At 41.7% G+C, this 16,387-nt stretch overlaps 5 protein-coding genes across 5 annotated transcripts; 2 read left to right on the forward strand and 3 right to left on the reverse strand.

Annotated features, from left to right (window-relative positions):
- Positions 1–224: 224 nt before the first annotated feature.
- On the forward strand, positions 225–2,235 carry LOC129738749 (uncharacterized). Its single transcript, XM_055730008.1, has 2 exons — positions 225–387; positions 962–2,235. The coding sequence occupies exons 1-2, from the start codon at positions 328–330 to the stop codon at positions 1,406–1,408; spliced, it is 507 nt and encodes a 168-aa protein (XP_055585983.1). The 5' UTR covers positions 225–327; the 3' UTR covers positions 1,409–2,235.
- Positions 1,540–2,970, reverse strand: LOC129738748 (malignant T-cell-amplified sequence 1 homolog). Its single transcript, XM_055730007.1, has 4 exons — positions 2,815–2,970; positions 2,607–2,759; positions 1,805–2,107; positions 1,540–1,740 (listed from the first exon to the last, which is right to left on the reverse strand). Exons 1-4 carry the CDS (start codon positions 2,823–2,825, stop codon positions 1,659–1,661), a joined length of 549 nt encoding a protein of 182 aa, XP_055585982.1. The 5' UTR covers positions 2,826–2,970; the 3' UTR covers positions 1,540–1,658.
- A 146-nt stretch (positions 2,971–3,116) lies between these two features.
- On the forward strand, positions 3,117–7,327 carry LOC129738746 (gamma-tubulin complex component 3). Its single transcript, XM_055730006.1, has 4 exons — positions 3,117–3,381; positions 3,551–3,723; positions 3,779–5,860; positions 5,922–7,327. Exons 1-4 carry the CDS (start codon positions 3,297–3,299, stop codon positions 6,282–6,284), a joined length of 2,703 nt encoding a protein of 900 aa, XP_055585981.1. The 5' UTR covers positions 3,117–3,296; the 3' UTR covers positions 6,285–7,327.
- Positions 7,328–10,074: 2,747 nt separating this feature from the next.
- Positions 10,075–10,968, reverse strand: LOC129761055 (uncharacterized protein K02A2.6-like). Its single transcript, XM_055758758.1, has one exon. It carries the CDS (start codon positions 10,966–10,968, stop codon positions 10,075–10,077), a length of 894 nt encoding a protein of 297 aa, XP_055614733.1.
- Positions 10,969–11,060: 92 nt separating this feature from the next.
- LOC129739524 (uncharacterized protein K02A2.6-like) lies at positions 11,061–16,373 on the reverse strand. Its single transcript, XM_055731004.1, has 2 exons — positions 14,419–16,373; positions 11,061–11,172 (listed from the first exon to the last, which is right to left on the reverse strand). Exons 1-2 carry the CDS (start codon positions 16,215–16,217, stop codon positions 11,151–11,153), a joined length of 1,821 nt encoding a protein of 606 aa, XP_055586979.1. The 5' UTR covers positions 16,218–16,373; the 3' UTR covers positions 11,061–11,150.
- Positions 16,374–16,387: the final 14 nt, after the last annotated feature.

The raw sequence follows: 16,387 nt of genomic DNA on the forward strand, positions 1-16,387 counted from the left end.
AAAATCTATAAGGCTAACACATATCCCCAACACATATGTGGATTTTTTGCAGTGTATTCAAGCGTTCAGCACTGTCGAAAATCAGGACAAACCAGAAAAATCAGAACACTTAGCACCCCTGGTTTAGATGATTCCAGAAGATGGATTCTGAAATTTTGTAAACATTGTTACGAAATGATTTCCAACCATCGAATAGCCCCTCGGCGAGAAAGGCGGCTCAAAAAAAATGTAAATAAAACTTTTCAAAAAAAATCCGGGACGCTTCTCTACATTATCAAGAAAAACTGCGAACAGATTTAAAAAATACAGTGCAACTTCTCCCTAACAATGGATATTCTGCATCCTCATCTGATGAGCAAAAAGCAATTGCTGGAGTTATTTCAACAGGTATGTGCGTGTCGTGAACTTAGGGTTTTTTCCTCGCCTTTTAACCGTCTTCCAGTGGGTGATTTAGTTCCGTGCCTCCGTTTTGGGATTTTCTCACTAGAACATCCGAATTTAGAATCACCATTTTGCTGGGGTACCGTTCTTTTTATAGGCAACTTGTCCACGCGTTCCACCTTAAATCCAAGCAGGCCGTTTTTCAAAATATCTCATTTGCTTCTTCAGTCAGTCATTCAAGCATATTGAGAAATCATCAACTCTGGGCATTCCCTCTTTTCTTTCTCTCATCTGTATCCTACAGTGCGTAGAGTTTGTGCAAGAAAATCTCTCCTGATGTTATCAAGCGAAAGGGCATATGAAAAAAAACAAGATTTGAAATGAGTTTTTTTTTATTCAATTTATTCATTAAAATTTCGGTTGCCTTCAAGTTATATATAACCGTTGCACCGTTAAATATAGGAAAACGAGTCCTTATACTTGTCGAAAAAATTTCCGTTCACTGATGCTTAGACTGATTAATTTGAAATAAAATTGGTTCAAATTCCTGGTATTCTTCTATGTTCTGCTTCTACAATAGCGTCAATTTAGTATTCCTCGACTGGAAGAACTCTCTCGCGATGAGCTGATCAATCTTTACTGCAAACATCTCCTCCCGATGCCTCAACGAGCTGGTGGTTCTAAAAGCAGTACCTCCGCTGAAGCCGCCAGCAGATACCCCAACGATGTAGAAATGGTAGATGCTACTGCGACACCAAGAGCTAACCTGAAAAATGTACGACAGCGTATCGTATATTCCGAATCGAACCCGGTGGAAAACGTAAGTCACGGATTCAAACGAATTCGACTTATCAACAGCGGGGATTGTGCTCGAAAAGAGGCTGAACGATCACCAGCACCTGAAACCAAGAATGTGTCGAGTTCAATCAGCAGCATTAGCAAACGAACCATAGAGATAAGTCCTAGTAAAACAGGTGTTGCTGTTAACGCTGCCCCGAGCAAGCGTCAAAAGATAACTTGGCCCTAAGGACTGAATTTTCATCATAACTGAGATTAACGAAGCTGGTATTAATTATATTAAGGTAAAATTTAGCGACGGCTTTCTCTTGATCCGTGTTTTGAAGACATCCGTTCCGCAAGTTAAAAAATAAGAAATAATTCACATTTGTTGTATATTCAATAGTTCACGTTATATATGCTCTTAGCCTGAAGTGCGAATAGATAGGTTGCGATGATCCCGCACGAGAACACAGCTCCAGAAGTGATGAGGAAGCGGTTTACTTCACTGGCTTCATGTGCCACAGTCCGTCGTTTAGATAATGGCAGTTCTCCACACCAACGCCCTTGTTGACTTTCAATCTGGAAAATCAAGACATATTACCATTAGAAACAGTTTAATACGACTCAGTTCAAAACAACTCACATATCATCGGTGGATAGCGTTGTCTGACCGATGGCCAGCGCATGGGTTTTGCCCTCGGCCATGATTGCCACGACCGTGCCCTTGTCGACCGGAGTCATGCAGGCACCCGGGGACGTCAGCCCGGGACACATGATGTTGGCTCCGCTCAGCACAAACCGGATGGCACCCTTATCTACCTGTTCCATCGGCAGGAAAAACGGATATCGGTGGAACAGCCTCAACGTCGGCATCCAGCAGCCCTCCCGGTGCCGGAAAAACAACTGATCCCCGGCACTGTTAACCAGTATTTCGATGTGATCATGGCTGGAAAAGGTTAAGTTTGATGGTTCATTCAAATATGACGTTGTAGAGCTTCTAGTCAATATTAGAGTTCGCTCTATAAAGTTTTTTTTTCGTTACGTTGGTACACTTTTTATATAGAAATCTCCCGATTTATATGAGACATGGAAAAATCAAATTTTTATTTTAAGCCAAGTGTTACCGAACTGATTTTCACTAATCTGAATGCGTAATTTAGAACGCTAAATAAAATTGTTTTTGAAACATAAGCACCAAAATGTGGAAAGAATCTTTCTCTTCTATAAAATATTACAACAAGATAAGTAACAACTGTTGCCGAATTTGGACATAAAAGTAGCCCACTAAACCCTAAAGAGCGATAAAACTTTATGTTAAACATGTTTGATAAGTTTGCATCAATTTAACGTGGTAGCTGGTAGCACTAAAATTGAAGGCCATTTGCAACAGAAAGAGATTAAAGAAAGGTAGCTTTCCAGGTTGCTTCCAAAAGCACACAACTCACCATTTAACGATCCTGAACTGATCCTTCTTGGGCAACACCTGGTCGATGTGATCCTTGATGTGCGGGTACTGTTCGAGCAGCTTCACCCGAATGCCCTTCTGTATCGAGGATTTGAGCTGTTGAACACCTGAGATACTCTCCTTTTCGTCGAACCTGCAGGAATAAACAATTAAAAAGCTGGCGAACATTGAAAGTTCAGATAACTTACTTCTTAAACATCCTTACGAAAAGACTAAAAGCGGCCCGAATATCACTATTTCTAAGGTTTTTTGATTTGTCAAAATGCGACTAAAACTTCAACTCTTTCCGGGTGGCTGTCGGTCGGCGTACGAAAATTGTTTTTGCACAAATGTGTCTCTCCTCTCCTTCCACGAAATCCGCATTTGGGATGACGTTTGACAAGGGGCGCTCAAATGTAAATAAAAAAAATTGTAATGATATTTAATTTCATCGATATAAATTTATATCGACTTTTATTATTCGATATTTCGGACAGTTGGTGGAAGAAGGCGGAAAGGAAAAAACGAAAATCTGCATTAGTTCGTTGCGCTCTTGGCGATGCTGGTGATAAATTTGTGAATTTCTGTTTTCCTTTATAAAATGCTACGCACAATTTACGTTTAAACTAGCAAATCATTTAGTGTTATCGCTTCGAATCCGTGAATTTGTTGTGCCAGATTTAAAAGGAAAATGCATTCCCAGCGGCAGCAAAACTACACCGAAATTTACGATTTGCTGCGAAAGCTGTGCAAAAATTTCGCTGGCGACCGATATGGTAAGCTAAATATAATAGGTGGAGAATCAGGGAAAAAAACTGCTTGGTTTCAGGCGAGGTGCGGCAAGCGTATCAAAACAAAGGCGACCGTGGCCAATCTGTTTCGATTTTCGATCCGCGTTATGTCAAGCTTCCGATGTCGACGTGTTTCAAAGTTCCCTCTTTGCAGGTACCCTGTTAAAAAGTGCCACCCAGCATATGGCCAACACACCGCACTCGATTTCGGCCTATGTTGGTGATGAAAGCTCGATTGTAGCACGTATCGGACAGTACCTGACGTCGGGGCGAAGCTCCGCGGATACTGTGCTGTTTCAGGGATTGCACGAACAGTTGAGCGCATATGTGAGTAAATGATTCAACTTGAAATGTGTGTTATAAACCGAATTTCTTCCCACAGACGGACAGTAAACAAAGGTCCCAGGTTTTGGAGTTCTTACTACTACTGGCAGATACGGAAGGCAACTCGAAGCTTCGCTCATCGCATCAGTTGCGCAACGGGAGTCTCAATCTGCAAGTGGATCTACGAAACGACATGAGTAATCATCATCCTCCCGTTCTTCCTGCCCCCAGCGCTTCCGCAAGCTCTCGCTCTTCGGCAGCAACGGTTGGCATAACTGCTGGTGGGGCAGAATCCTCCGGTCTAGATGGCATCTTCTCAAAACTGGAACTGCGGACACGCTCCATGGAAAGTGTGAGTGGGATGAAAATGATGCCTTTTAAAAATTCCACTAGCTCGATGGCATCCGGAGACTTGTCCGAAGAAGAAGGGCTAACTGCTTCCCAAAACCTGCAAGATCAGTTGATTCAGGATGTCATTTACGCATGTACCGGTATTCAGGGGAAATACTTGCGAAAACATATCGTAACCGGAGAATTTAAATTGGATCACATCAAGGGTCGCACATTGAGTGTTGGCGATGCAGGAATGATACTACATCTAGCCGAAGTGGGTCATTACCACAATAAGGTAGTGAAATTTACGGACCCGAAGAGCGATTGTTATATGAAGGGAAATTTTGGTCAAGGTTATATATCAGCTTTACAGAAAGAGTTGACTCAGTACTACGGAATGCTGGCAATTCTGCAAGAAGATTTGAACCGGCAGAGGCGAGAAAGAACTACAACATTAACTGGCGGAGACCGCTTGACGCTCATGAAGCTACGGCTTTGGTTGTCTGGACCCATGGAAAGATTGCAGTGGCTGGCACTCATATCGGAATCATGCAAGGAACTGAAAGGAGGAGCATTGGCAACGGTTGTGCATGATTATACAACCAACGGCTATCCCGAGAATAGGAAATTGGCGTTGGAGCTATTGAGATCTTCGTGCATTCCGCTGCAACACGCTTTAATAAGGTGGTTGATTAATGGAGAAATCGTTGATCCCAATTGCGAATTCTTTATAGAGGAAATCTCCGAGGTTGGATTCGATCAGCTATGGCATCAAAAATATCGCATTCGAAGGAGTATGCTGCCCAGTTTTATTAGCGATACCATGGCCAAACGAATTCTGGTCATCGGTAAAAGCATTAACTTTCTACGGGAAGTCTGCCAAGATAAAACCCCTGTCAAATCTAGAAATGATCTGAAACAGTGCTTAGAAAATGAGCTCGATCTACTATACTCGCCAATATGCACCACCAAACTTCATCAGTTGATAGACAGCCTGTATCTCAACACATCCAGACAAGTTTTGGACATAGTGCTTGGGCCACATCGTCTTTTGGATCATTTACAGGCGATGCGAAACTATCTGCTGTTAGGGCAAGGTCATTTTGCAGATATTTTCATGGAAAATCTACACGTAGAACTAGATCGACCTGCATCGGAAATATTCCAGCACGATTTATTTTCCATCCTGGCGGCTGCCGTTCGCATTTCATGCTCGGAACAAGACGAACCGGAAGTTCTTAATTACCTGGACATACATTTTCTTACAAACTACGATGGTGACACCGGATGGGATGTTTTCGGACTCACCTACAAAGTTTGCGGACCCCTCTCAACCATATTAGAGCCTTCCCTGAGCCGTTATCAAACCTTTTTCAAGCATCTCTGGAATATCAAACACATCGAGTTCATTCTGTCCCGCACCTGGAAGCAGCAAATGTTGAACGGCAAATCGTTGAAACCCTTACAGAAACATATCGGCCCGATCGTCCAGCGACTTCAAATGATCACTTCCCAGATGATTAATTTCATCTGCCAGTTGCAATACTATACACTCTTCGAAGTGATCGAGTGCTCCTGGGTCCAATTCATACCTCGAGTAAACCAGGCGACAGCCCTGGATGACATCCTTGAGGCCCATCATCAGTTTCTGGAAGAAATTCGCATTGGTACTTTCCTGAATGAAAGTTCGCAACAAATCATAAACAATCTCGATACCGTTTTCAACACCGTTCGAAAATTAGATGAATGGCAAGACCGATTCTACCGACTATGTTACACCGAAAATGATGCCCGTAAAGCTTATCAGGTAATATTTTATAAAACCCGTCACTTTTTACATTACATTCATAATCCCTGTTTTACGGCAGGATCTGATCAAATCAAGCGAGAAGAAGGGTCAGTTTGGCACCACCACGGAACAGATGCTGGAGCGCGATGAACAGGCGAAAACCTTCGAGCAACATCTCCTGACGCATCAGACACTGCTCCAGGATATCGGTAACGAGTACGAAAGTATCGTGGTTCAATTCCTGTACCAGCTGACCATATCGACCAGCGAAACCCTGCGCCAGTTGGGCATGCGGTTGGACTACAACGAATACTTCAAACATCGGGACCGGCGGTTGAACGTGCCGCTCACTTTCCAGCACATTCGTATGAGCATGGCCACCAACAGCTTCCGGGCGGCCAGCAGCAGCAGTAGAAACGGTTCCAGTTCGATGCTGTACTGACAGCATAGCGGTTGCCGCACTCTCGAACTACTTGAGAAGAAATTTCGTTATTATAATTGTTGTGAGTTGATGTGAGCGAAACCAGGATATTAATGATGTTTTAAAATCTATCGTATATTTTCAAAGGTTTTAACATTTCCTTAACTTTTTTTTTTGAGTAAATTTAATAATTTTTGAACTAAAAACACAAGGGAAGTGAATATTTACTGCTAGAATGCACAGAGCTTGAATGTTTTGAAGTTGTATTTCTTTTTTTCGATTTGATCTAAGTATCACGTTAATGGGCTTAGTTTAATGTTGAAATGCTCTATATTTTCTTTTTCTAAGATAATACCTGCAGTATTATTTTTTCTTGGAATATCAAAAGGAGGTTACGACGATATTAGATAATCGAGCTTCAAATTCCCTAATATTCATCTTCTGAAATATGTCTTCCTTGTTGCGAATTGCCTAACAAATTTAAAGTATTGTGAAAATCGTGCCAACTGACTCTATTGTTTTTGCAGTCTTGAATCCTGAAACAAACCCTGTTTGTCACTCAAAATAAGTAAAAGTCGGACTTCTGCATATTTTTTGCCATTTCGTAATCGAAAAAAAGTTTGAAGAAAATCGAAAATGTCCTGAGACTTAAAAAGATATTGCTTAAAAATCTAGTCTTAAAAATTGTTTGAAATATTTCTCAAAACGTAGATTTCTTAGTCTTTAAATTTTGTTCTTAAATTTATCGAATAATTTTCGGAAAGTTCATCGATTCAAAGTGAATAGGTGAAATTCAGAAAATTATCACTTTTAATTAATTATATTCTAGTTTTAAACCTTATCTGGTTAATGTTTATAATCTAGAATATAACGTTAATTCAATCGTACTAATTTCCTGGTTTTCCGAGCAGCAAGCCACCTGAAAGCAGTCATTAAAAATCGAGTGCCAACCTGTTGAACGTGTTAATCTAAGCTCACACGAAAGAGCAACAATATAAACGTCTATTTGTACAGGAATTCTGTAATAAAAGTAATGTTGAATACTAATAAACATAATACTCGAATAGCATAAATCAGCATTTGCTTATTTCCTTACGCAATCCTGAAAACTGGTCCCCCAACAAGCATAGAGCGCTCCTAAACAACGAGTGTTTTAAACAAAACATTCATAAAAATCAATAATAAACCTTCAAGTTGAGAAATAATCATTATTTTTTAAAAGAAATTTTAACGAAACGAGTACCAAATCAAATGCGATCTTCTATTTTCTTTTTTTATTTGGCTACGTCTGACACGACTGGCTAGGACCATTAATTCTTTAAAGGTAGTATAGGAAAGAATGACTCTGGCAGTTAAACTCCCTTGAAAAAAAAATCAATAAAGGGTGTCCACGATTAAATTGCCACACTATGAAATTGCTCTAACTTTTTAACCGTTGGGTAGAATTCAATGAAAATTTGGGTGGATTTAGTTCATAGTGCATTGTTTACATCCTGCAAGTTATAATTCCTGTGATCAAAACTCACGGAAATGGAGTCGAAAGAATAGCTCGTGCGTGATAAAATCTTGCGTATTCATCACGAGCAGTGATGGTAAATTTCGCCCGTCACGCTTGACCCGATTAGTTTTGTTTCATCAAACGACTGGCACTGTTCTTAATTGACGGAGCCTCACTACTCGCATGACGGACAAAGCACGACAACAATCAACATTTCTCCATCATCGACTGGCGAAGCTCCTACACATGGTCAAAATTTCTCCTGAGAGTGACTGGCAAATCTCTTCACACTTCGACCGGCTGCTGACGGCAGGTACAACTAATTGAACGACTTGCTGGCAGAGAGCAACAATAGCAATAAACAACTGAAAACGAGCTTGCTGGCAGGAGCAACAATAATAATAAATGCTTTTCTTGTTCCTCTTCGGTCGTCTTCGGCTTGCTGGCAGGAGCAACAATAATAATAAATGCGTTTCTTTTTCGTCATCGGTCGTTTGATTGCGATTGCTTGACCAAGGTGGGTATATATTCAGGAGGTGTTCCCGAATAACGAATTCCCGAATCAGCCATTTTTACTATGTAGGCTATGCAACTATACGGAACTCATGAAGTTTGTTTACCAACAAACCCCAGAAAAGCTGAGCAAAAAATAAACAAACTCATTGAGAGCCCCGCTCACTCCTCGCCTACTTACTGTGAAAGTCGGAGAACCTAGTGTATCTAAGAACCTTGTGCTTGACTAGGTTATTATTTTAGCTTCAAATGAATGGGGAATGAATGACTGGCAAACGAAGTGACTGGTCGTTAAGGAACAGTCAATTGAGTTTGACGGACCAAGAGGCTTCACAGTCACAGCTTCACGCCTCATGACGATGATATTTGCCAAGCATGACACGAGAACAAGGATCTTTCGCATCGTTCCATCGCTAAAACGTTGGGAATCGCGAATTCCACGGTGTCGCGAGTGACTAAGCGGTTCGAGGAACGATTGACCACCGATCGGAAGCCCAGAAGTGAAGAAAAAAGTATTCCGTACAACACCAAAAATCACAACCGCGTAGTTGGGGCCTTCAACCGAAACCCGAACGCCTCCGTTCGGGATGTGGCTAAGAAGCTGCACCAAAGCCAAAGTTTTGTCCAGAAGGCTAAAACTCAGGCTGTGCTTCGAACGTTCAAGGTACAAAAGGCCCCTAATCGCTACGAGAAGCCGCCAAAACCCGTGCCAGGAAGTTGTACCTAAACATGCAGACGAAAGTTGAATGCTGCATCATGGACGACGAAACATATGTGAAGGCCGACTTCAAACAGATCCCCGGCAACCTGTTTTTCATGGCCAAGGATAAGTTCAGCGTTCCGGAGCATGTCCGCACTCAGAAGATGTCCAAATTTGTGTAGAAATTCCTGGTTTGGCAAGCCATCTGCACGTGCGGGAAGCGGAGTGCACCTTTCGTGACCCAGGAAACGATGAACGAACAAATGTGCATGAAAGAGTGCCTCCAGAAGCGGCTGGGAGTCCCCGTATGACCATTGACGTTACTATAGCATACAGCAGAAAAAAGTACATTTACAAATCTAGAGAAATCCTTTTCTGAAATCGAAAAACTACCCGAAGAAGAAATTTGTCTAAAAACTTTAAATAAAAGAGTTAAACATATTTCTTAAAAAAAACGTTGGAAAAAAACAAACACGAACCAAATTTCTGAATGTCGGATGAGGTCTAAGAAGCATGGAAATCCAAAAGGGAAGCCAAAATTTTGTTTAACGCATGTTTCGTCGCTTGAAAACATATTGAGCGTAATTTTTTCTGTCAAAAATGTTTTTATAGGGTGTTGCATACATTTAGGGGTTAAAAAGACAACAAAAAAAGTTGAATTTATAAAAATTAATGTTTGGATGGATGAAATTTTGAAATTTACAAACGCTTGATGCCAAACCATCATTTTACAGCATTTGGAAACGAGATTTAAAGGGTAAATCTTTGATTTGCATTTTGATGCATTTTAGCCCAGACTGCTAACTGAATTTGAAAAATATAGAGGAGATAAGGACATAACGAGCACCCGGGGCACAGTAAGTCTTAACTTTCGGATAAGTAATTGATTAAATTCGCAATTACTAAACTTAAGATTTATTTGAAAGTAAGAGCAAAATACAAATGTGCGTATGGCTTTAATGGCGTGCCAGCTCTAACTGCTGGTATAGAAATTTTCTTGATGTCATCTATGTAGTAGTGCTAGCTGGGATGCTAGGGTGGACCGCCTTCTAGGGTGGCTCCATATACAACATTTCTTCCCTCCTTTGGGAATGGATCGTCTACGGAGAGTACAGCTGCGGGGGACGGCGTTGTCTCGTTGACCGTCTCAAGGCAACCGGGGGACCATCCTGTTGAATCGGGCTGCTAGGTGGTGTGGCATACTCCGGGGAACTCGGAGCAGTACGAGCACCACTACGATGATTCGGGGACGAAGGAAACCTGGCTGCGTTGTCGTAGAAGTGAACACGTCTTGGCTCGTCGCTTTCAGCTTCCTCGACCATTTGCTGCGCATCTGCGATGACCTTGGAGCGCATCTGGTCGACATGCCTCTTGAATGGCTTGCCGTTGAATTCAATCTGGTAGTGCAAGTCACCTAGACGTGCTGCGATGACACCTGGTATCCATTTTTCCATTCGGGGGTTGCCGGACAGGAAGTAGACTTGTTGGCCAACGCTGAACGTACGATAGTTTGGCTCAAAGTCAGCTTGCTGTTTCGTTGACACTCGTTGTTGGACATCTTCGGGCTTCAGTAGATCGAAACGGGTTCGGAAATTCCGTCGTAAGAACAGCTTGCAAGGCGCTTCACCGGTGGTTGCATGCGGAGCTCGACGATACTGCTGCAGGAAGTTGTTCAGGTGCGATTGCAACGATGATGCATTTGTATTCATTGACTTCAAAGCATCTTTCGTCGTCTGCACGTACCGTTCCGCCTGTCCGTTGGTTGCTGGGTGGTAGGGGGCGGACAACTTGTGAAACTTGACCCCACTGTTCTTCAAAAACTCCTTAAACTCTGCTGCGGTGAACTGTGGTCCGTTGTCTGACACCACAGTTACTGGCGCTCCATAGCGAGCGAACATCTCGTCCATGATGGCAATCGTTGCGGCTGTTGTTGTAGAGTTGGTTACCTTCACCTCCAGCCACTTGCTGTATGCATCGACTACTATCAGCAACATCGAACCTGCTACGGGACCTGCGTAGTCGACGTGGATTCTCCACAGAGAACCAGAGTTCGGGCTGGAGCCCCAACCGTGTGTAAAAATACCAACCGTAATTTCAAAATAAACGACGCCATTTTTGCAACTTAGCTAAGAGCCACCAGATGTCGTTACCGGTACTTTTATTTTTTCCATTTTTTCTACACGCTCAGACAATAGTACCTTCAACGAATGAAAAATTTTCACAGAATTGTTATCTCGGTAGGATTGGTAAAAAATTGGCGCATGGTGTTATCGGATATCTGTAATAAGTATTATAGAAGGGGGGAGTGAATTGAAATGAATTTAGAAAATTTTGATATCGAGTTGCTTTTGAATGCCTTTTGCTATTCCCTTAAATTCTAAAGATTCTTAGGTGTCCGGGTAGCCTCCAAGCAATTACTTTGCTCTGTTTAAGAGGCCAAATTCGATATTAAGAAGCTATTCCAATTTTCGAATATTTTCGGAAGTAGGTACTGAAGTCCTACCCTGGCAGAAAAGACGCGATATTTACTTGCTAGAATTTCGCAATGTTAGAACGAAGATGGGTGGTGATACTTTCGATTAATTAGATTTGAAATGCTTCGTTATAAAAGAAATTTGATTAAAAAAAATCTGATCCTAAACAAAAAGTGGAGTTTATCCATTAGAGGGGTATCATAAATTAACACATGAAATTATAATTCATATTAAAACAGACACATAATTTAAATCTTATATGAACTTTCTCTTCAAACAACTAAATAATGTTTGCTTTTTTTCTCAAACAAAATCAGTGGCTCAATACAAAACGAGTACCAAATGAGGGAACATTGCTAAAAGAAAAAGATTTCGTTTCAAGAGCATATATTGTCATTGAAGTTGAAATTCGAAGTTTTCGCGCTGGTGATCGGCAACCTTGCCAACTAGCGACGTTGTGAAATATCATTACTGGCAACGCTTTTGTAAAGTAATAACCAGCGTGCCTATACAGCTACGGGTGGTTGCATATTGAGCAACAGTAGGCAAGGAGTACCAAAAGTTTTTCATTGGTGGGGGGTGGAGACGGAGCGCTTTTTGACAGCGAATTGTTCGCCTACCATGCCTATGATTACGATTGCCTGTCACAAGATGGACGATTCCGTGTATTCACGCAGAGTAAACTTGAATTTTGGAACGAATTAAATCTGACTTTGATTCAAAACATTCATTTTTTTGAATCCAGCTCCTGTTTTCTTTGAATCAATGAATTATAGTTTTGATTGAAAAGAATAATTTTTGAAAGAAAGAATAAATTTTTTGAATTGAATAACTTTGGACTTTGATTTCAAACAAATTCTTTGATTCAAAAGAAATTAATTCAATTAGGATATATTGACAGTTTTACACGAACACCACCTTAGCAGGAGGCCTCAGCCCTAACCTCCAACCATGGGAGAACAGAATCGATTTTTGAGAAGGGCGCACGATAAACGCGTTTTTCCGGTACTCATATCGACAAATTCGCCCTGTGGAAAAACGATACACGGTGTTCGTGTTTGGATTTTTTGGGCGTTCAAGGTTGCCAAGTACATTGATATTTGGAAAATGATTATATTTTTTAATTGCATTGTTATTGAAAAACCTTTTCATAAGTACTGAGAATTTGCAATATTCCCGTAGATTTCTAGAAAAAAATGAAATGCAATTAAATGCGTAGAAATTGATTGCAACATATATCTGAACGGAATAACAACTGCCTGTATCGCACACTTGAACGATGTAGCGAATTATGTGGATTTGTTTATAATAATCAGGGCATGCAGGAGATTATTTTCAAAGTCAACATAGACGGGCTTTCATTAAATTACTTTTTTTGTAACAGTTAATGATTTGGCATTCGTTTAGAAGATAGAAACAAATTTTGAATCTATCAAGCAGTATATGAAAACATATTTCAGATGTTTTAAATTCACCTTGAAAATTCATCCATTTTGGGACGCCTCATAATGAATTCAAACGTTTAGCTGTTGACATTTAAAAAATTTAATCAATTCAGAAATATTATAATAAGTTGAAATCAAACAAATGCTGATTTTAGTAACGCACCTAGCATCACTGGTGAGGCCGCCAGCAAATCAAAGTTTGAGGTTATGGCTGAGGCCAATTTTTCGCCAATACTATCGTCCGTATATACCCTTATTGCATATTTCTTTAGAAACAAAGTAAATTTTCTTTCAACCGAAGAAAAATGTTTTAAACTGAAAAGAATAATTTTTTGAAACAAAAACTTCAAACTTAGAAGATATTTTGCATTGACTTGCAAGAAGAACAGAAAACCGAAAAATCGAATAAAGTTCGGCCGCTCGTTTTAAAAATCTAACCAGTGAATCGGAGTAAGCTATAAATAAGGAGGATTCCGGATGCAAAATGGTAAGTGTAAGTTAATAAATACTGAATATTTAAGTGAATTCAAGATTTTCTAAAACGCTTGTATAGTTACAGGACCACGGCCGACGGATAGATTTCCAAGTCTCTCGAACATGGAGAAAGCTGCGCAAAGTAACACCTTTCCAAATCCCGCGGTCGTATTTTTTCGGCCCAATCTTCAACGGCAATCACCAGTCGGACCAGCCAGCAGCTGGAGTGGCTTTCGGAAGTTTATTGACCGGCCCACGGAGAATGCGAAACTTTGTCAACGATATCAAGGACCCTACTCGGTTATAGTGAACCAGTGGTTTATGTGTTTGTGAATAAAAAAGAATTTAAGAACTAAAATTGTATCTTTTTATTATTCAAACTTCTAATAGGAACTTCGAAACAACAGGGTAAAAATCTTCCAATTGGAATAAATGGAAAATGGTTCAATGAATAGATGTTTTTAAATCTATATGTAAATTACCTTTGAGCAAAGATAATAACTTTAAATCAAATGAAACTGCTTTTTGTATCAAAGTATTAATATTTTGAATCTAAGATTTTTCAAAAGAAAAAATCTTTGAAACAGAGGAAAATGCATTTGAACCAAAGGATTTTTAATTTATACCAAAACCAAAGGTAAAAATCCTTTGTTTTTGCGGCACTTTCCTTTGAAATAAAAAATCTTTGGTATAAGAACACACCCGAAGTTGTACACGTCCTGATAATAACTTGTCGCCAGTGAGTGTCGCCAGTAAATGTCGCCAGCGCTCAATGACGATAACTCCGGTTTGGGGATTCAGCGACAATAGTTCCTGCTGCAAATTTCATTATGTTGCTTTTTCTACACCCCAAAAAATGAAAACTAATTTAACTCTGTTTTGGTACGACCTGGAAGTAAATTTTGGGTTATTTATGTTCTGAGTGTTCTCAACTGTTGACAAAAAAAAATTCGACAACAACAGCTGAGTCACTTAGCTAAGAGCCACTAGATGGTGCTGTTTTCAGGCCAATTTTAACGGTTTTAAAATGGCCGACGATTCAAATTCTTACACACGGATTCGACACATATTTGTTCGGGGCCCGTTCTCTGGTTCTCTGTGGATTCTCTCCCATGGGCCTTTGGGATACTCCCAGTGGTGTTCGGAATACTTTGGCGGCGAGTGCGCTTGACGGGCACAGTCAGCACACGATTTCACCGTCTGCTCGATATCGGCGTCGATTCGGGGCCAATAAACAAACGAGCGAGCCAGCCCTTTCATTTTCACTATGCCAAGGTGTGCGGTGTGAAGATCTTTCAAGATGGACTGACGTAGAACTGGGGGTACCACCACTCTGTGCTCGAATAAGAGGCAACCAGCTGCAAGTGTAAATTTCACCTCTGGAGCTTTGTAACCGGAACGGGCCAACTCTGTGCCGGCTTCTAGGAGTTGTACGATTGTGCCTAGTTCGGGATCCTTTCGTGTTTCTCGAGCTATGTGGTCGGCACGTACTGGTAGTTGTGCAATTTGGTGCAAAACGAATGCATCGAAGTCGTCTTCACTACTATCTCTTCCCTCACAAAGGGCGGCTGGGGCACTCACCTTGTTTACACAATCAGCTGATCGATTCGGGATGAAGCGAGAACAATAATCGGCATTGACGTTCTCCTTCGTTGATTTGTAAACAACCTCGTAGTTGAAATGCGCCATGTAGTCTGCATAATTGGCCATTCTGCTGATGCACAACGTTGGTAGTGATTTGCTTGGGTGCAAGATTTGGGTGAGCGGCTTGTGGTCTGTAACCAGTGTGAATCGACGGGCGTACAGATAATGGAAAAACTTCTTGACGGCCCACACGATTGCAAGAGCTTCTTTGTCTATCTGTGGGTAGCGCTGCTCGGTGGGAGACATGGCACAGCTTGCATATGCTATTGGTCGCTCGAGTCCATTCTCCAGGCGGTGCGACAAAACGGCTCCCAGGCCATACTTGCTTGCATCAGTGGCCAGGATCAAAGGAAGAGCTGGATCGTATGGCATCAGCACCTGCGGTGACACCAGAGCTGATTTGATGTCCTCGTAGGCTGCACATTTTTCTGGCGTCCACTTCAAATCACCTTTCTGCATCATGTCCCTTAGAGGACGGGACCGAGTTGAGAAATTAGGAATAAAGGAATTGTAATATGTCGCTTTTCCCAAAAATAGCTGAAGCTCGTCTGGGGTGGTGGGACGAGGGGCATCTCGGATTGCCACAATGTGTTTGTCTGACTTGTGAAGTCCATCGGCGTCGATTTTGTGGCCCAGGCACTCCAAGACCGGGGCGGCGAAAACACATTTGGCACGATTCAGGCGTAAACCATGTTGCTTGATTCTGTCGAAAACTGCTGCGAGGGAGATGAGCAAATTTTCGAATCCGTCGGCGAAGACTATGATGTCATCGAAAAAGTTGATGACGTTTGCGAGACCTTGGAACACAGCTTCCATCCGGCGCTGCCAGATTGCCGGAATATTTGCTGCACCGTACACTGCTCTTGTCGGCCGTACCAGACCGTGGGTTGGAGTGTTCAATGTCAGGATGTGTTGAAACTCTGCGTCGATTGGGAGGTGGGTGTATGCGTCCGTCACGTCCAAGTGGCAGAACAAATTTGCTCCCTTCATACAGTTGAAGATCGTATCAATCTTCGGGATCGGATGCTCGTCGATGATCATCCCGGGATTTACAGTTGGTTTGTAGTTTCCGGTGATGCGTAAGCTTCCATTCTTCTTGACTACGATGTGGGTCGGGGATGCCCACTCCGAATAGTCGACCTTTTCGTAGGCACCTGACGCTAGTTTCTTTTCGATTTCTTTGGCGTACTGGCTCTTGAGTGCCATCGGTACATTGCGCGCCTTGGCGAACACAGGGGCTGTTCCGGGCTTCAGGTGCACGGATGCAGGAGGACCAATTAGCTTACCAGCGGTGTCACTAAAAACATCCTCGTAAATACTGTTTGAGTAGGTGCGAAAGAGCCTCTTGCTGTTCGGTTGCAGTCATGTTGGTTGAT

This window comes from Uranotaenia lowii, chromosome 1 (genome assembly GCF_029784155.1).
Source record: "Uranotaenia lowii strain MFRU-FL chromosome 1, ASM2978415v1, whole genome shotgun sequence".
NCBI classification, from domain to species: Eukaryota; Metazoa; Arthropoda; class Insecta; order Diptera; family Culicidae; genus Uranotaenia; species Uranotaenia lowii.

Bases quoted from the DNA above. Each gene is read 5' to 3' on its own strand.
- LOC129761055 (XM_055758758.1), bottom strand. From the start codon at position 10,968: ATGTTGCTGATAGTAGTCGATGCATACAGCAAGTGGCTGGAGGTGAAG.
- LOC129738749 (XM_055730008.1), top strand. From the start codon at position 328: ATGGATATTCTGCATCCTCATCTGATGAGCAAAAAGCAATTGCTGGAG. The intron at 388-961 runs GTATGTGCGTGT...CTTCTACAATAG, and splicing joins TGCTGGAGTTATTTCAACAG to CGTCAATTTAGTATTCCTCG.
- LOC129739524 (XM_055731004.1), bottom strand. From the start codon at position 16,217: ATGGCACTCAAGAGCCAGTACGCCAAAGAAATCGAAAAGAAACTAGCG. The intron at 11,173-14,418 runs GTAAGAATTTGA...CATTCGTTGAAG, and splicing joins AATATGTGTCGAATCCGTGT to GTACTATTGTCTGAGCGTGT.
- LOC129738746 (XM_055730006.1), top strand. From the start codon at position 3,297: ATGCATTCCCAGCGGCAGCAAAACTACACCGAAATTTACGATTTGCTG. The intron at 3,382-3,550 runs GTAAGCTAAATA...CCCTCTTTGCAG, and splicing joins TTTCGCTGGCGACCGATATG to GTACCCTGTTAAAAAGTGCC. The intron at 5,861-5,921 runs GTAATATTTTAT...GTTTTACGGCAG, and splicing joins ATGCCCGTAAAGCTTATCAG to GATCTGATCAAATCAAGCGA.
- LOC129738748 (XM_055730007.1), bottom strand. The intron at 2,108-2,606 runs GTGAGTTGTGTG...AACCTTTTCCAG, and splicing joins CAGTTCAGGATCGTTAAATG to CCATGATCACATCGAAATAC. The intron at 1,741-1,804 runs GTGAGTTGTTTT...TTGATTTTCCAG, and splicing joins ACGCTATCCACCGATGATAT to ATTGAAAGTCAACAAGGGCG.